General features: G+C 44.8%; 4 protein-coding genes across 5 annotated transcripts; 1 reads left to right on the top strand and 3 right to left on the bottom strand.

Annotated features, from left to right (window-relative positions):
• Nucleotides 1–8,027: 8,027 nt before the first annotated feature.
• Nucleotides 8,028–9,700, top strand: Osi21 (Osiris 21). Its single transcript, XM_017079165.4, has 2 exons — nucleotides 8,028–8,867; nucleotides 9,340–9,700. Exons 1-2 carry the CDS (start codon nucleotides 8,146–8,148, stop codon nucleotides 9,473–9,475), a joined length of 858 nt encoding a protein of 285 aa, XP_016934654.3. The 5' UTR covers nucleotides 8,028–8,145; the 3' UTR covers nucleotides 9,476–9,700.
• Nucleotides 9,701–9,709: 9 nt separating this feature from the next.
• Nucleotides 9,710–12,068, bottom strand: mre11 (double strand break repair nuclease mre11). The gene is made up of 5 exons (XM_017068210.4): nucleotides 11,763–12,068; nucleotides 10,631–11,705; nucleotides 10,287–10,447; nucleotides 9,926–10,235; nucleotides 9,710–9,858 (listed from the first exon to the last, which is right to left on the bottom strand). Exons 1-5 carry the CDS (start codon nucleotides 11,987–11,989, stop codon nucleotides 9,778–9,780), a joined length of 1,854 nt encoding a protein of 617 aa, XP_016923699.3. The 5' UTR covers nucleotides 11,990–12,068; the 3' UTR covers nucleotides 9,710–9,777.
• A 293-nt stretch (nucleotides 12,069–12,361) lies between these two features.
• Ppt2 (palmitoyl-protein thioesterase 2) lies at nucleotides 12,362–14,260 on the bottom strand. Its single transcript, XM_017071726.4, has 5 exons — nucleotides 14,036–14,260; nucleotides 13,783–13,924; nucleotides 13,615–13,722; nucleotides 12,872–13,145; nucleotides 12,362–12,815 (listed from the first exon to the last, which is right to left on the bottom strand). Exons 1-5 carry the CDS (start codon nucleotides 14,180–14,182, stop codon nucleotides 12,617–12,619), a joined length of 870 nt encoding a protein of 289 aa, XP_016927215.3. The 5' UTR covers nucleotides 14,183–14,260; the 3' UTR covers nucleotides 12,362–12,616.
• A 478-nt stretch (nucleotides 14,261–14,738) lies between these two features.
• On the bottom strand, nucleotides 14,739–16,628 carry LOC108005962 (transcription initiation factor TFIID subunit 12). Of its 2 annotated transcripts, XM_017069397.4 has the most exons (4): nucleotides 16,478–16,628; nucleotides 16,119–16,210; nucleotides 15,933–16,031; nucleotides 14,739–15,849 (listed from the first exon to the last, which is right to left on the bottom strand). In XM_017069397.4, exons 1-4 carry the CDS (start codon nucleotides 16,493–16,495, stop codon nucleotides 15,132–15,134), a joined length of 927 nt encoding a protein of 308 aa, XP_016924886.3. In that variant the 5' UTR covers nucleotides 16,496–16,628; the 3' UTR covers nucleotides 14,739–15,131. The 2 variants fall into 2 exon arrangements, with proteins under 2 accessions (XP_016924886.3, XP_016924894.3); XM_017069405.4 differs by lacking the exon at nucleotides 15,933–16,031.
• Nucleotides 16,629–16,650: the final 22 nt, after the last annotated feature.

Raw genomic sequence — 16,650 nt, 5'->3', positions numbered from 1 at the left:
ATCCAAGTCCAAGTCTTCTCATGACCTACTAAGTGATATCTATTTTTTGCTGATACATTTCTTTCTGTGTCTCTATTTTCCCCACCAACTGCTGCTTCTTGGCATTGGGGTGTTCACTTTTATATCTGCCAGATATGAGTTGCCATAAACTGTACGTGTGGGCGTGGGCTTATGTGTATCTGAATAAATGTGGATGTGTGCCACTGATACGAATCCAATTTCTCAGAAGCAACAATAAAACTCGGCTCAGTCTGTTGGGGGCGGGGCTGGGGCTGGGGCTGGGTGCTGTAACCGAATCTGAATCTGAATCCGAGACTCAGAAAGAGCCTTCTATTGGGCCTGAGATGACGATAAGCGAAAATGGCGAACCGCCTTATGACGCGACTTAACGGGATTCCATGCGCCCTGATTATGGGCATAAATACGAGCCAGATCCAGAGCCACAGCCACCCACCCCAAGCCCACCATACATGCGAGGAAAATTTAAATAAACTGATAAACGAATCCTCTCTAAGCCCCAGCCAACGTTGATGACTGTTTCGGCGGTTGTTTCCCCCAACACCCGGCCCAAAGATACAAATACAACTTCTTCCAGGCAGAAGATACAAAAATGAAGACGGGGCAAACTGCTTTAATTAAAGCCAAAAGGAAGTGCAGCCAGCGGAGCAATGGTGGCCGGGAGGGAACCAGACCAGATCCGAGGACCTGGTCGCGGGTCTGCTTGTTTATGACCCGCAACGGTCGCAGCGATCAGATACAGTATCTTCACCTGACACTGCGACTGGGTCTGGGCATGGGTATCGGTATGGGTATGGGTATGGGTATGGGTCTGCCTGCGGTGACAATTTATGACGTACAACCTGGCCGCCGAACAGGAACCACTTCTCCAGCCAGCTCCCCGCTCCTCCGGCTCCTGGTAGTCCTCCTCCCGAGCAATGGATGCTGCAGTAGCTGCTGCAACTGACCAATGGCCGGCGAGCTTATGAAAATCATAAACACTGAACGGCCGCCGACGGTGACATCCGAGCAACGAATATGCATTTTAATAAAATATCCTAAAAGCCACATAAATCACATCCGGGCAGTGCATCGCGTGTCTCAAGTGGAGTTTATCGGTCGGCTGCCGCTTAATGGGTTTACCAACTTCTCTTGATCCCCGCCTTGGCGCAGATCCCTGCTCTACATGGCCAACCCAGTGATAAGTTTCGGACCTCATTTCAGTTTCCTAATCTTTAGAGGAGGTCACAAATGCTGCGGTTGCAGGAAAACAATACAACAATTAAAAAGGTTCTTAAATGAATTCATCTTTAATTGGTAAAAATAATAGATAATCACAAGTGAATATACACATATCATAGTAATTATTCAAAAGTAAGATTCCTTCTTGTAAGCTTTAGGTACAAAAAAATTCACTTTGCATTTTATAAATGTCACTCATAATAACATATTTGGTAGTAAAACTCTTAACAAAAAATATTAACCTAAAGGAACGCCAACTTCCATTTGATAAGTACTTTCAGAATTTGAAAATTAAACTGCGGTTACACCCTAAAACCCTTAAAGTGTATGTGGACAGGGCACAGTGTTATTAAAATGTTGAATAAGCGTTACATATAAACTTAGTTTATTTACTGATGCAATTATGAAGTAAAAGTCACACTACAATTCCTTAATCGCAAAGACTTCACAAGGTTGTTAAATAAAAAACAGCGTGGAAGTCGAGTTGCCCTTGGGCTGTTCAAATTTATTTAATCTATGTCCAATTGGTCCCATCAAGTGCCAACTGTCAAAATATTCAAAAACCGACACTTTTCGTCTAGACTTGGGCAGCCGCAGGCCCAGTTGGTCATACTTCTGGGCCAATTATCAATATCTGAGCAGGAACTGGAGCAGGTTCCAGCCGGGACCCGAACTGGAGCAGCTATAATTATGACATATGATGGCACCGGTGCCGGGACCGACCCATGTCAAAAAGTCCGTACATACAGGCATAATTTGGACTGGATCTCTGGACGTGGACGAGGGTCTTAGGTTCGTGGAATAATGATGCTGGGTTCTTGACACATTTGAGTGCTAATTTAAAAGTCTCGCACATGACCATGGCCAGGGATGCATCGATTATGGGAAGTATGGGAGAGGTGTCATGAATCTCCCTTTCCACTCGAAGGATCATTAACTTTGCACAAAAGGGAAGAAAAATAATTAAGCTACTTATAGGCAATCATATTTTATTCCGAATATTTTGTAAGATTGCGGCATCATGTCTACATCACACCTATTTTTTAAGATTTAAATTTGAAAACTATAGGTTTTCTATCATTTTGTAGATTAACTACTGAAAATTTTTGTTATTGCCTTAACATATTAGATTTAAAGTAAAAAATGCAACAGAAGTACGATCCACCCCCAAAACCAAATGAAATTTCTAAACACAATAAGCCATATTATCTCTTATAGTCTAGAAATATACGTTAATATATGTATAACAGAAGTATTCTAAAGAAACAGTAGCTTAGCTACAAAACATTTTTGATGAAGGACTATTTCAAGATACTTTTTGAGCGAAATTCAAAGTTTAAGATCTTTCCAATACAGCTAAATTTTTTTTTTAGATCCTTGAAGTATTTCGAGTCTATAAAATTATGTGTTTTCTCTTACCAACCCATAAAAATTCGTGAAAATGTGAAATTCAGACACCTTTTCTCGAAGTGTGATTTTATCCCAATGAAAAGTAAATACCAAAAATGAGACCATAATCAACATGGCACATTGTATACATTGTGGGTCTGCCGGCTACCCCTGACACCCCCATTCTATCACCCAGACAGACATTTAACGATAACACCCAAAGATATCAAAATCGAAATATCGTTAGACGGTCCCGCGCAAAATGCTTGACAAGCATAACAAACACAGGGTACACGAGTCCTGGTCCTGGGTGCTGAGTCCTGAGTCCTCAGTTCTGGGTCTCAGCCAAGGCTTTTATGATGGTGACGACCTCCCCCGGCACCACCCACAGGACCTCCCAAAGCACCCCCACCCACCGCCCACCACGACGCATTCAACATGGCGTCGGTGGCTGTTTCGCTTTCTGTTTCGCTTTCCCTTCGCTGGGCGGGGGATTCCCCCGGTTCGGTTTGTGTGCGATATAAACGAAGTTTACCAAATAAATAAAAGCCCTCCACCGCTTCTCGTCTAGCGATTGGGTTGCAATATATCGCGTACGTGCTGGCATGCCATAAATATGTGGCCCATGTAGATGCGAGGCAACAAAATTATATTTCTGTTTGTGCTTGCAACAATTTATTTTTCTCCCCGCCCCCCTCGGTCGCCCCCTTCATTGCCACGCCCACCGTGGAGATAAAGCGAAAACATTTTTCCAGCTCAACTCGCTGCGCAATCGATAACGATGGGGGAGACAAAGGAACCATAGACGCCGAGTGGAGAAAGGAGGGGACTTCCCCGGCTTATTAGATGTAGTGTGCCCAGTACCCCGAAGGTAAGCTGCTAAATATGTATGTAGTGCAAGCAAATTTGGCCAGAGACCGCAGCTTGTGGCGAAGTCCGAAAAGGAGCCAGCCCATATCCTTCCATATTTGAGTTGCGTCCAGGCAAAGGTACAATGCTTTTATATATTCATGTGGGCACCGAATTAAAGATTTCCACAAAAATCTGTCTCTTCACTCAGATATGCACTGAAGAATGTGCAGGATTTTAAAAACCCACAGCCGGTTATCTGTAACTGAGAGCTGTAGAGGTCAGCCTTGTAGACTGTTGGACACAACGAAAGCCAGGGACGCAGAATCTTTTTTCTAAAACTATGCAAGAAAATAGTTCTAGGTATTTATCGCCTTCCATCTAACGTTAAAAATCATGTAACTCCAAATGAAAAATATATTTTTGTTTTTAAAAATTGTCAGTGTTTAGGTACCATTTTTGGAACCTGTATTTTTAAAAGATTTTTAGGATATAAAAGAATATTAATAAAAGGCTACTGCACACTGCCCTATACCCTATAATATCGTATTTTAATTTTAAAAAACTTTTCAATGGAAGATTAGATTACTATTGAAATATTTCTTAAGAGCCCTTACATCTTACTTCCACTGTTAAATTGCGTCCTGCACTCAAGAAAACCTGCACGAAGAAAAACAAAGAAACTCCGAAGGAAAAGGAAAATGGCAGCAGAAAAATCGGAGCACAAGCAACAAGCCAACACATTTAAAATGTGAAAACTTTGCAAGTAGTTGAAAGTTGGCAGCAGGCGAACGAACCGCAGTCGCCAGAGAAAAGCGACGGGGAGTTGGAAAATAGAGGGAAATTCTTTGTCTACCCAGCAGTGGTGGAAGGTGAAAAGGGTGCTGGGGGTCCCGAGGGGTGCAGGTGCAAACAGGGCTGAGATACGGGCACACGACTACGGATACGAACTGGAGTACGGATACGGGACTCGATGATTTGATGTAGTTGAAAATTTGCCGCTGAGATTTTCTTTGTGGTTTCGACTTCTTTTGATATGAGAGCATTTTCCAACGTGGTGCACACTCAAGAGGAGTTTTCCCAATCCCAACGCCTGTCATTTGCCAATTCAACTAAAACTTCAAAGAACCGGCGGTGCATCCTCCTGCCCGGAAGGGTAATCCACAAAGTCCGTCGCCATTTTGGACTGGTTAGCTATCGCTACTCACGCCCACAAAGGAGTCGCAACCACAAAAACAACAAAAGCAGGAAGTGGGTGTTATGAAATATGACGAGATATGAACTCATATTCCACCCTCGGAGAGACCTTCTGATTTTGCGCAGTCGCATTGTGGGAAAAGAAAAAATATCATCAGAATTGGTCAACCATTGACCATGGTAAAATGGCACCAATGAGTGACTTCTTCAAAATTATAATAAAATATAAATGTATTTCATCATTCATCCATACATTTTTATTTGTAGTTGTAATAAAAACTGATTGGAATTGGAATATGAACTTGTGCTGTTACTGGCCCTTGTCCAAGCTGCCAATCAAGCTGGCGCTGATCAAATATTATCACAACATGGCCGCAAAACAATGTGGAGGCCATCAATCAAAAGGGCACTCGGCGGCCAAACCAATCATCCGTTTATCCATCCATCCAGATCCTGGCCATCCAATCTGCAATCACCCAATCGCTCAGGCGTATCGCAAGAACAACAACAATTTTCCAATTAAGCGACCAAAAATTTGAGCATATGATGATTATTGACGATAAGAGTGGGACTCGAAGCTCCCAACCGCCCCAGGAATCCCAAATGGTCTGCCGAAATGTGCAAATAAATCGCACAATTGTCCGTCTGCCCGCTCGTCCTTTTCGGCAGGACTCCCTGCTATCTGCGAGCATCGAAACTAAAAGTTAACTGCGGCCACGCCAAACCAAAACAAAGAAACTTTCATTTCCAATTCTTGATGTATTAAATTATTTACGCCCTCTTGAGCAGAGGATTCGTGTGCGTGGCACTCATATATGACTGCCCATACATACATGTTAGTCTAGAGATATACAGATATGTGCATATATGTTCTCTAGATATGTTTGTTAGTAACATTAGTCTATCCGTTAGTTTTTTGGATATATTTTATCTAAGCGTTCTCAAAAATTGGATCAACCATGGTAGTTTTTTAAATTGTAAATCAATAGTTACTGAATAAAATATTATAATTGTACCGGCAAATATGTGTGTCAATTACAAATGAAATGGGATGTTATAGAATTTATATAGATATATCAATATATTATAAAATAATCAAGTTTCGAAGGGCTACATTGCTGTATTTCACAAATTTGAATATAAATTATAATACCTTCTGCAAGAGACTTACAAAGTATATAAAATCCAATTACAAGTTCTTGTTTTAAACTCTTTGTAAGACATATTTGTTTTATTTCTTCTTTTAAAAGAAATATAAAAATGTTTTAATATTTAAGTAACTGAGTAACAAAATAAATTACTGATTTTCAAACCTTACAGTTAAACTTGCTATATTTATACAAATTAATTCGTCTATCTCCTTGCGTGCAAAACTACGGCGCCATTCATACTAATAGGAGAAATTAGCTTTATCTGGGTGAAAAAGATAAGCAGGTGAGAGTGTCGCAGTCACTTTTTACAAGCAGTCACTTTTTACCAACTGTCCCCAGTTGGCCGGATCCGCTCTGATCTTCAAAAGCGAATCGCAAGGCTGGCAGGTACTCACTGGCGGAATGGGAGCTGTTGATTTTCACAGTTTGTGCGCAGAAAAGAAAATTTCCTAACTGTAGCCAACTCAATTTCACCCAGTGAGCCAAATGTGCAGCGATCACCTCACGGCATCGACGGGGAATCCCCTGCTGCGTCCAGAAGCAGTGGCAATTTATGATAACCAATTTGCGGGCTACATCCATTCCCACACGAGCGGTATGTTATGCCAGCACCGATTCCAACCGAGATCCCAGTCCGCGTCCCATCCAAAGACGATATCCATGGGGCAGTAGCCGAATCACTCTGCTACACGCATCGTTAAATGTTATTAGTTATTACCAAGATATGGTGAGCGGATCGGTTGTTGCCTCCGGGGAGCGGCTGGAGTACAAGCACCCGCCCGCTGATATTAGCTGTTTTTTGGATCTTATTAGCCATATTTGTTCTTGTAGTTCCTACTCTCTTTCCAAGAACTGATTTACTAGTATTTTATTCAGAAAATATGGGCAGTTCTGGTGTCCTAGTGCTCTAGTGCTCGCTGCTTTTAAGAGAACCCACAGTGGTAATTGGATCTAGTCTACAAAGTAATTCACCTTACTGATTTTGTAGTACATCTTGAATAATGATGCTTTGATATTTATACCCGTTACTCGTAGAGTAAAAGGGTATACTAGATTCGTCGGAAAGTATGTAACAGGCAGAAGGAAGCGTTTCCGACCCCACAAAGTATATATATTCTTGATCAGGATCACTAGCCGAGTCGATCTAGCCATGTCCGTCTGTCCGTCTGTCTGTCCGTCCGGATGAACGCTGAGATCTCGGAAACTATGGGAGCTAGGCTATTGAGATTTGGCGTGCAGATTCCTGAGCTTTTTACGCAGCGCAAGTTTGTTTCAGCAATGTGCCACGCCCACTTTAACGCCCACAAACCCCAAAAACCTGTGACGCCCTCAATTTTTAAGCTAGATAAAAAATGTTAACTGAAATGTATTGGTCTCGTCAATACCTATCGATTGATCCAAAAAAAAATTTGCCACGCCCACTCTAACCCCCATAACGCTTAAATCTGTATACCGCCGGTAGGTGGCGCATTTTAATCTCACTTTGCTGCTTGCATATCTCCATTTAGCTGAGTAACGGGTATCTGATAGTCGAGGTACTCGACTATAGCGTTCTTACTTGTTTTTAATAAATTTTATAATCCAGAAGTGAAAAATGTTCTTTTTATCTCCCATTTTCTTAAAGTATTTATGCTTAAATAACCAATATTATGTGTTATGATGTAAATATTAAGAAGTCCTTATATATTCAAATCTATTAAAGCTTAATCCCTTTCATGGTTTATAAACGCATTCAAATTATTATTCTAGAAAATTGTTGTAGTTCATTACATTTTGAACTTTAAATGTTATTTAAAACCACTGTCATCTTTGTCTTTAAATTTTGAAGGGAACATAAAGGGTAAACCTTTAACATATGGGTGGTCCAAGCTCATTAAAAACGTATTAACTACAGATACATTTGCACATAAGTGTATGTATATAGAAATCGAAAAGTGCCACTTTCTGGCAGGTATCGCGTAGATCCATGAGCATCATGGATAGGCATCCATCCGTGGTTGAGTAACGAAAACGTGTCAGCGGTAGAGCGGCGAAGACAAGGAGAACGCATACCGAAATATGGCCAGTGCTAATTGCCCTCCAAGTAGCTACTGCTCCATCAACAAAGTCCAAGATCCGTCTGCATCCCATGAAGCACGCCAGTTCTTTCCGTCTGAGTGCTCCGCAATCTCGGATCGCAATTTATAAAAGCTCTGCCCGCCCAGCGATTTCGCTGCAGTAGCATCCCCAAATTGCCGGCGAGTGGACGTGGATATTAGCTATTAAAGACCCTCTCAAGTGATCACATTGGATAGCCGCATCCAACAGAAAGGACCTCACCATGAAGCGTCTCGAGTGGCTGCTGCTCCTGGCGTTTGTAGCCTCCGTGTCAACGGCAGTGGCTCCAAGGAGGAGGCGTCACAGCACTGTGGAATCGCCCTCCTCGAGCCTCGGCGATTGGGGATCGGCCTGGGGCCTGGGTCCCGAGATGGCGCTCGTGCGGAGGGTCTACGATGACTGCCAGGACAAGAACGACTTCATCGGCTGCCTCAAGCAGAAAGCCCTCCATGCTCTCAGTCGAGCCCTGGACCAGGACTCCATCAAGATCGTGGATGGTCTGGTGCTGGAGAAGCAGAACCAGAGCGAAACGGAGAGCATCTTGGGCTCCCTGACGGATGCTCGCCAGTTTGGCAACCTGGCGCCCATCGATCGAGCCCTTCTTTCCAAGGCGGACAAGCTTATGCGGACGCACACGGTCAAGATCGACATGGACGGAGGAGGTGGCGGCGTAGAGGATAGTGTGGGCCGAGGCCACGAGCACGGACACAAGAAGAAGAAGCACAAGGAGGGGGGCCACATCAAGTACGTGGTGGCCGCCCTCCTCACCGCCATGGGAATCGCTGGTCCTCTGGGTCTAAAGGCTCTGGCCGCGATCGCCGGCAAGGCCCTCGTCATCAGCAAGGTGGCCCTTACTATTGCCGGGATTATTGCGCTAAAGAAACTCTTCTCGCACGACCACAGCGAGGAGACTAGCTTCCAGGTGCATGCCGGCGAACACAACAGGTGAGTCTTCCGTCTGACTAAAAGAGTGAACAAGGACATATGATGATATAAAAACTATATATTACAAAGAAAAACGATGGGAAATAAGATTGATATTTTCATAGACAGTGAATTTTATAATACTCTAAAGAATACCCTTTACAAGTAAATTAATCTTACTACTGAAGGATCCTCAAGAAGTTCTTTATTACTAAAATTTGTTCTCATCCAATAAGCTTTGTAAAAACTTTTACAAAAGAACTACTTATAAAGAGGCACTGCCTAAAATCGCTTACTTACACTCATATATCATTGAAGAATTCAACAAATCCATTTTATAGATAATAGGATTAGAACACAAATTGGTATATCTTTTAAGAACTACTTTTAAATTAATCTTAACAAAATACACAAGGCGCCGTTTATTATTTATATGAATTTTAAGAGACATCCGCTGAATCATTTTGATTAATTGTATCGCTTCCACTTGCAGGCGCAACACATACGTGATCCGGCCGGTGTCCAAGACGAGCGGTGGGGTAGCAGCTGGTGGAGTGGGCGTGACTGCTGCCGGTGGCAGCTCATCGGTGGACCCGTATCGCTACTACTACGACTACCACCAGCAGTAACTCGTAACACAGTGTCGAGTTGGTGTCTGGAGAAATCTTCGCCGTTGTCCGGCGGAGTCCTGAAGCAGCTAGACTACCAAAGAACCGATCCAAAACCAGTCGGGCCAAATGGAGCCCGGCAGCAGCCGTTCACCTTAATGTAGCTCCTAAGTTGTAGGCTAATCTAATATGCAGTTGCCCGAACCCAGAGAATAAAACCCAAATAATAAATGATATTGAAATGTACTCTAGGAGTTAATATGAAAGAAAGTTCCTCTTTATTCAGCTTTGGGGTAAACAATATGGGGGCTTCGGAATGTGATTTAATCAGAATCATCCGATATAACATAGCTGGCAGTATTTCGAACGTTGCTTAAAAGTGTTTGCTGTCGACCCGAAGAACGCTGTTAAGATTTGAGGAGGTGGTTTTATTAAATAATGAAATTGATTTTAAATCGTGGAAATACATGCCGTGTTATTGACGGTCACTTCCAGTTGGGCTTTGCCACGTGGAGCGGCTGCAGCAGCGGTTCGGCCTCGAGCTGTTCCACGACCCCGTCCTCGCCCACGTCCCGTCGCAGGTACTGTGGATGTGCTTGCCTCGCTACCCAAGATGGTTGTGGACTTATCTTCACGCTTCACCTTCAGACCCTGAGTATCGAGCATTTTCAGCAGATCCTCGTGTTTGTGGCGTACCCTAAATGTCGTCAGCTCGTCGTCGACGTTCTCATCGTTGGGCATGGACTCCATTAGATGATCCACTGCCTTTTCCTTGTAGAACCTGAAAGGAATTGGTTTAGATAGAGACACTTACTATTCCATGACCACTTACTTGACAATATTTTCAGCAGCATCAGCATCCCTTCGCTCCACCAGACGATAGGTCATCTCTGCTAGCGCCTTTGAGTGGAACAACCTCAGAGGTTTATTGGACTTGGCCTCTTCGAAGTAACGATCCACCAGCTCCTCCACTCGAGTGGCATTATCCGCCTCCTGCATCACAAGTTGTAAAAAAACAAACGTATTTATTCATTAGTAAGGTAAGGATTTTAAAGGGGTCTTATGAGAATTTAAAATTGCTATGACAACTTAATTACATCACCACATATCAGAACAAGACAAGCACTATGCTATCAATGTAAAAGTTAAGGAAAAGCATATGTTTCCCATCCTTACCAGTGCGCGTCGCAAGGCCTCTTTGTCCAGATTGACGGTCTCCGTTTTGGTACGTTTGATCAGCTTGCTGAACTGCACCACATCCTGAACATTGGCAACCCGCGTGCTGAACATTTGGCCAAACCGAATCGCATTAAACATGCATGACTCGTCGGTGTAGAGAAGTCTCAGCCGGATGAGCGGAAGCGTAGGCTGCCTGGGATGACCGGTGTGCTGTGTCGCCGCCATCTCAAGCATGGCTTCCACTCGTTCCTTCGCGAATTTAAACACTTTGTTGGAGGCATCGCCCTCGTCCAGACCCAATTCCTCGGCACGATCAGGCAGTACGACGGATTCGTAGACGAAGGGACGCACGGTCTGCAGCGGAAGGGCCTTAAGCTTGAACTTCCCCTTGTAGATCTCCAGCAGGCCGACGTGCTTCTTCTTGGCCTCGCCCTCGGACAAGGAAGTGGGCACCGAGGAGCCCGGCTGGGAAACATAGAAACGCTGCTTGGCATTCTCCTCCGGCTCGATGCGGCAGTCGTGTTCGTGGCCCCAGATCACCAGGTCAAGGAACGGCGGAAGCAAGTCCTCGGGCAGGTAGTTCTTCGGGCCGCGTTCGGCACGGTTCTGGTGCACCACCAACAAATGGAACCAGTCCTCTTCCTCCTTCGACTCATCGCCGGCTTCGCCTATCGCAACCGTTCCGGGGCAATTGAACTTGACCTTGAAGTCCTTGATGAGTCTGGCAAGCCGCCCATCGTGGATGTGGCTAAGTCCGTACAGAGCCAGCTGGCTCTCGCCCTTGCGTATCAGGACGGGGCTGATCTCCACTTGGCTGAGGTCCGTCCAGCGGCCAAAGTAATTGACCAGACCCGAGGTGCTTAGCAGATCCAGGGAGCTCAGGCGACCGAAGCCACTGGGATCGTCGTGATTGCCGTGAATGGAGAACACCGGAATGGCGATGTTCAGGTTGGGGTCCTCGTAGTTCACCGACTGGTTGACGGCATTATGAAAGCACTGCGCCTGGTCACTGAGGATCTCCAGGGAAACTGGCCGATCGCCGAAGGTGTAGCGCCGCAGGAGCTCGATGCACCTGGTGGGGATAAGGGAAGATAGAGATGAAACGGAATGCATTGCAGTCCCGACTCACTTGTGCATAGAGTTCTGGCTGGGCACCGCGTCGTGGAAGAGGTCGCCGCCCAGCAGAATCATGTCCACATCCTCGGACACCGCCAGTTCCAGGATCTCCTCAAAGGCTGTGAAACTGTCTTCACCCCGGACCGCGTCCTTCTCGCCATAGCCTAGATGGTTGTCGGTGGCCACCAGGATGCGGATCACGTTATCCGCATCCTGCTCTGCTCCCGTGGTGTCCTCCATGGCCAGTAAGTTTCTTTGAAATCCCAAAAATAGATATTTTTGCGCCCAAATTTATTTCGCCAGGAGATCTAGTGTGACCAGGTCAGACTCTTCATAAAATATTATGAACTTCATAAAGCGCGGGATTTTTAAAAATTATGTTTAATTCAAAAAGCGGAAAAATGTCTTTAAATAGTTCAATAGTTGGGGAAAGTAATTTGTTTCAATTATATTCTTATAATAAATGGAAAAGCTACTTAAGATACTTGTTGAGATGTGTTGTTGCTGCACAATAAAGAAAACAATTATGAAACTAGTTTAGTTAAATTAGGTGGTGTTTTATTAAGAACAACTACTTAAGTGTGTCTTAATGAAACACATTTATTTTCTGGGTGTTTTTATAAAATTATATTTATTTTCCTAAGCACCTATGTATATGTATTTTATAACTTTATATAAATCTCTCCTGTGATCTACAGGTCATTGTAAACATTCTTAATCTAAATTACCTATAAAAGATCATTGTATAGCCTGACAGCCAGGTAGCAACTTCACATTAATGCTTATTGATGAGAGCGAGCTTTTATCCGCCTTGTCGATCACAGCCCTTTGATCGCTTCAGTACAATTTGGTTGTTTGGTTTTTTGTTCAGTCCAGATATGGCATTATAACTTCGTGGATTACGTCCTTCCGCGTGTGCCAGGCAAGATGATGGACATGGGGTTTTATCACAATAATGAGTTTGCCAGCCTCCTGAAGAGTTTTGATGCCGATGGAGTCGTTAGTGAATAACTTTCGCTTGTTAAATGGGATCACATCCATATTTTCGTCGTAGTAACTAAAGTGACTGGAAGGGATATAAACGCGTTATTTTATTTTATAATCAGATAGCTTCAGTATTACCTAGACTGCCAGGGAGTGATCACATCGTCGTTTGGCCCGCCGATCATCACCAACCTATTGAGCCGTACCATTCCCATCTTGAAGGATGTGGAGTTGGAGGTCTTCTTCTCGTTGTTGATCAGCGGCAGGAACTCACTGTACTTCATGTAGAGCTCCTGTCGCTGCGGATCGTTCCAGTAGCCACCCACCGAGGTGTGCTGTCCCACTCGCGAGTAAAACAGCTCGAAGGCCGTCTTGGCTGCCAGATCCGGAAAAATCAGATGCAGGAAGCTAGCTGAAAGCAAATTCAAAATTTGTAATTATCAAGGTTGATAATGATAAATCGAACTATCATTTGGGCACCTATACCAATGTATATATCATATTTTAAAGAAACATCGAAATATACAAAACTTAAATAAGATCGAACGGACTTTCATGATTTAAAAAGGCACATTTATGTTCTGGAGTAACTTATTCCATTGCCTTAACTATCATAACTTTGAAAATCTGAAAAACAACTAACCCCACTTTGCAATTTTCGAAAGAGGTTATATAACTAAAATTTAAGTACATAGTGCATATGATGATTTATGTCTAAATATAATCGATATTTTCCGTTTGATAAGGGCATAAAATAAAAGCATTTTCTGGCATCAACCCAATTAAATAATATCTTGGGTTGGAATGGTCTAGATTTACACAAATTAGCCAACAACCTCTAGAGGGATTAATAAAATAAAGATTTTCTGGGTTAAACTTACTTCCATATTGGCCCGCTTGTGGAGAAGATAGGGATATGAAGGTCTTCACATTGTGATCGGGCAGACTTTGGATGGCCGCCCGGGCCAAAAGGCCTCCCTGGGAGTATCCTGGATATAGTATAACATCAAGAATCAGGAACAAAACACTTAATGAAGGTCTTGACATACCCAGGACGATAATGCCCTCCGGATGAAGTTTGCCCACTTCGTTGAGGTAATCCCTAACTTGATCCACCTGCCGCCAGGCGTTCTCCAGACTGTACCATCCGCTAAATTTGTCGCAGTTATAAACTATGGTTCCAGGATGAAACTACAAGCGGAAGGCATAGGTTTATTAATCTAACTGCGTTGTTTGCGTTGAAATTGACCTTGTGATTATTGCTTTCTGGTAAACAATAACAAGGGGAGTCCAATAACAAACCTCTTCGATTTCCCGAACCAGAGAAGACATCGATTCGGCGCCGGAGAGGATTCCGTGGAGGATGACCACCGGTTTGATGGCCAGAGAGCCGGAAATCGGCGAGCAAGTTGCGAAAAACGCCAGCAGGACTTGCCAATGAAGCCTCATTTTACGCTGAACAATGAAATTGGTGTGCAACTGTTGTTGTTGATGTATCCGTATCTTTATTAGCTGCTCTTCTTCTTGCTCCTGGCTTTGGAAATTCTTAATGTGCGGGTTTTTAATTTGACACGCGAATGGCAATCTATTGTCGACGCAATTATGAGCAGAGCGGTGTTTGAAAGGGAATTTGAAATTATAAATCTTTAGTTTTGGAAGGGTAAACTTATTAGTTGGTTCGAATATATTTTTTAATATTCTTTACTAAATATATTTTTGACTTGCAGAATATATTTATATTTTATATATATTTTTGTATTTATATCTTTGTATTTATATTTTTTCTAAAACGGAGAAGCAGGTGTTGTTCTACATGTTGTATTGTATAGTTGGAAGTTCCATTTATAAATTTCAATAATGGTTAGTTATCCCCTTAAATACACTTTATATAACACAACTAAAAATCCACAATTAAAATCACATTTCTTAATGATTCAACCATTATCATCTTTTAGTAAGCCAAACTATTTGCTTAACTAAGTTTACTCCAATAAAATCCCCGAGATCAGTGGACCTTAAAATAATGCTCGTTTATTCACTCTCAACTTACACGATCGTCGTTATGTACTTTGCACTATTGTGTCTTGCGTAAATTTAAGTCTAGGCGCAGCATACACGCTCCGCAATTAATATCTACGCTCTGTGGCTGGCTATTCACAGACTCCTCCTCCACTTCGCACAATCCATTTGTCTTTCGGGGCCGGGAACAAGGTGATTTCAAGGTATATCAAATATGACAACACTTAACATGTTAGGCTTAGGGCTAGGGCGGCATCTCAACCGTTTTGTTTAAGAGTTCTCGATCTAGATTTGTAGCGGTTCTGTTCCAAGTTACGTGATTCGTTATGTGGCTGGAGATCTAGTAGAAGAAATCCAGCCCGTTCCGAGGGCTCGTACCTCACCCGGCCACCTCCTCGCTGACAAAGTCCAGCTTGACCACCTCGGCGGGCAGGCACTCCTCCACGTCCACCTCGTTCTCCTGCACGTTGATGCGGTTGAGGGTCATGGACACGTCAGGTCCGCACTTCAGGCCCGCTGGCGCCCCTGCTGGGGAGCCCACTGTCGACGTCGTCGTCGCTGGAGGATTGGAGGTGCTCACCACGTCATCGGCAATTACCACTGTGGGCGAGAGTACTGTTGACACAGTGGACACCGCCGGCACAACTGGCACCACGATCTGCGTCGACGAGCAGGTGGACACCACATGAGGTTGCTGCACCACTGTCGCCGAGGTGGACGTGGGCTGCTGGATGATGATGTTCTCCGTGATGGTGGGCGTGTTGTTTGCCGCCGAGGCAGCAGCCTGGGCTGCCGCTAGCGCCGCCGCCTTCTGCATCTGCTGGTACTGCTTCACCGTCACCGTCGTGCCCGTCGTGGTGGTGGTCTGTGGATGCAGGATGATCTGCTTGGGCTGCGCCACCAGCTGCACGTGCTGAACGATGGGCTGCGATTTGAATACTTGAGGAGGTGTCTGCTGAAGGGTCTGCTGCGGCTGCTGGGGTTGCTGGGGCGGCAGAGTCTGGAGCACGTGTTGCACCTGCTGGACGGGCACTTGCTTGGCGGGAATGCCGGCGTCCTCGAAGGCCTTCTTCTTCAGCGCCTGGCGGATCTGGGAGCTGCAACGAGGGCGAAAGTAACTGTGATTAGCACGGACACACTGGGCAGCATGTTCCCTCGCCAGGATCGGAGGATCACTTACACGGTGCGGTTCTTGATGCTCAGGCTGATCTTGGTCAGGTCGTCGGAGAAGCGCATGATGGACGAGTGCAGCATGTCGATCTCCTCGTCCGTCCACTTCCTGCAGCCGTGGCGAGGGAACAAGGGACACAGAAACACTCCGATTAGTGTCCACCGGATCTCGGAACTCTGGACGGGATTAACTTACCCGGATGGCGACTCCGCGTTGGGATGCAGCTGCATGGTCAGGTCGCCCAGTCTGCTAAACGCCTGTCCGGCGGCCGTGAAAATCTCCCCCACCTGAAAGTGCATCCGACCCGGATTTGCATCCGGAGTCAGTTTGTTGTTACCGCGTGCAAATTCAAAACAAACGCACCGTCCCCCGCCCACCGACCGCCGGCCCAGAGAAGGTGGAACAACAAATTTCCCACTCGCAGGAGTGAGACAAACGAACGACTCTCGACTCTCTCCCGCGCCGCCTTTTTTTTGTTGTGACGCGCTTGGGCGCTGGAGGCGGGATTCCGGGCGCGTGGTCGCCGGCGGACGTGGCGGAGCACCTGCACCTACCTTGGTTGCCGAGTTCATGGCCTTTTTTTCGCGGGGCGCTGCTTTTAGTCGTAATTTTCTGTTTTGCAAATCGTAAGCGTCCGCAGCCCTTTCCAACACTCAAGCGACCCCTCGATAAGCGTCGAGCGCTGTTCAACATTGGTAAAATGAATTGCGCACATCGACCTATCGAT

This window comes from Drosophila suzukii, chromosome 2L, assembly GCF_043229965.1.
Source record: "Drosophila suzukii chromosome 2L, CBGP_Dsuzu_IsoJpt1.0, whole genome shotgun sequence".
NCBI classification, from domain to species: domain Eukaryota; kingdom Metazoa; phylum Arthropoda; class Insecta; order Diptera; family Drosophilidae; genus Drosophila; species Drosophila suzukii.
Note: the sequence above shows the minus strand (reverse complement) of the source record. Positions and strands in the feature narration are given on the sequence as shown.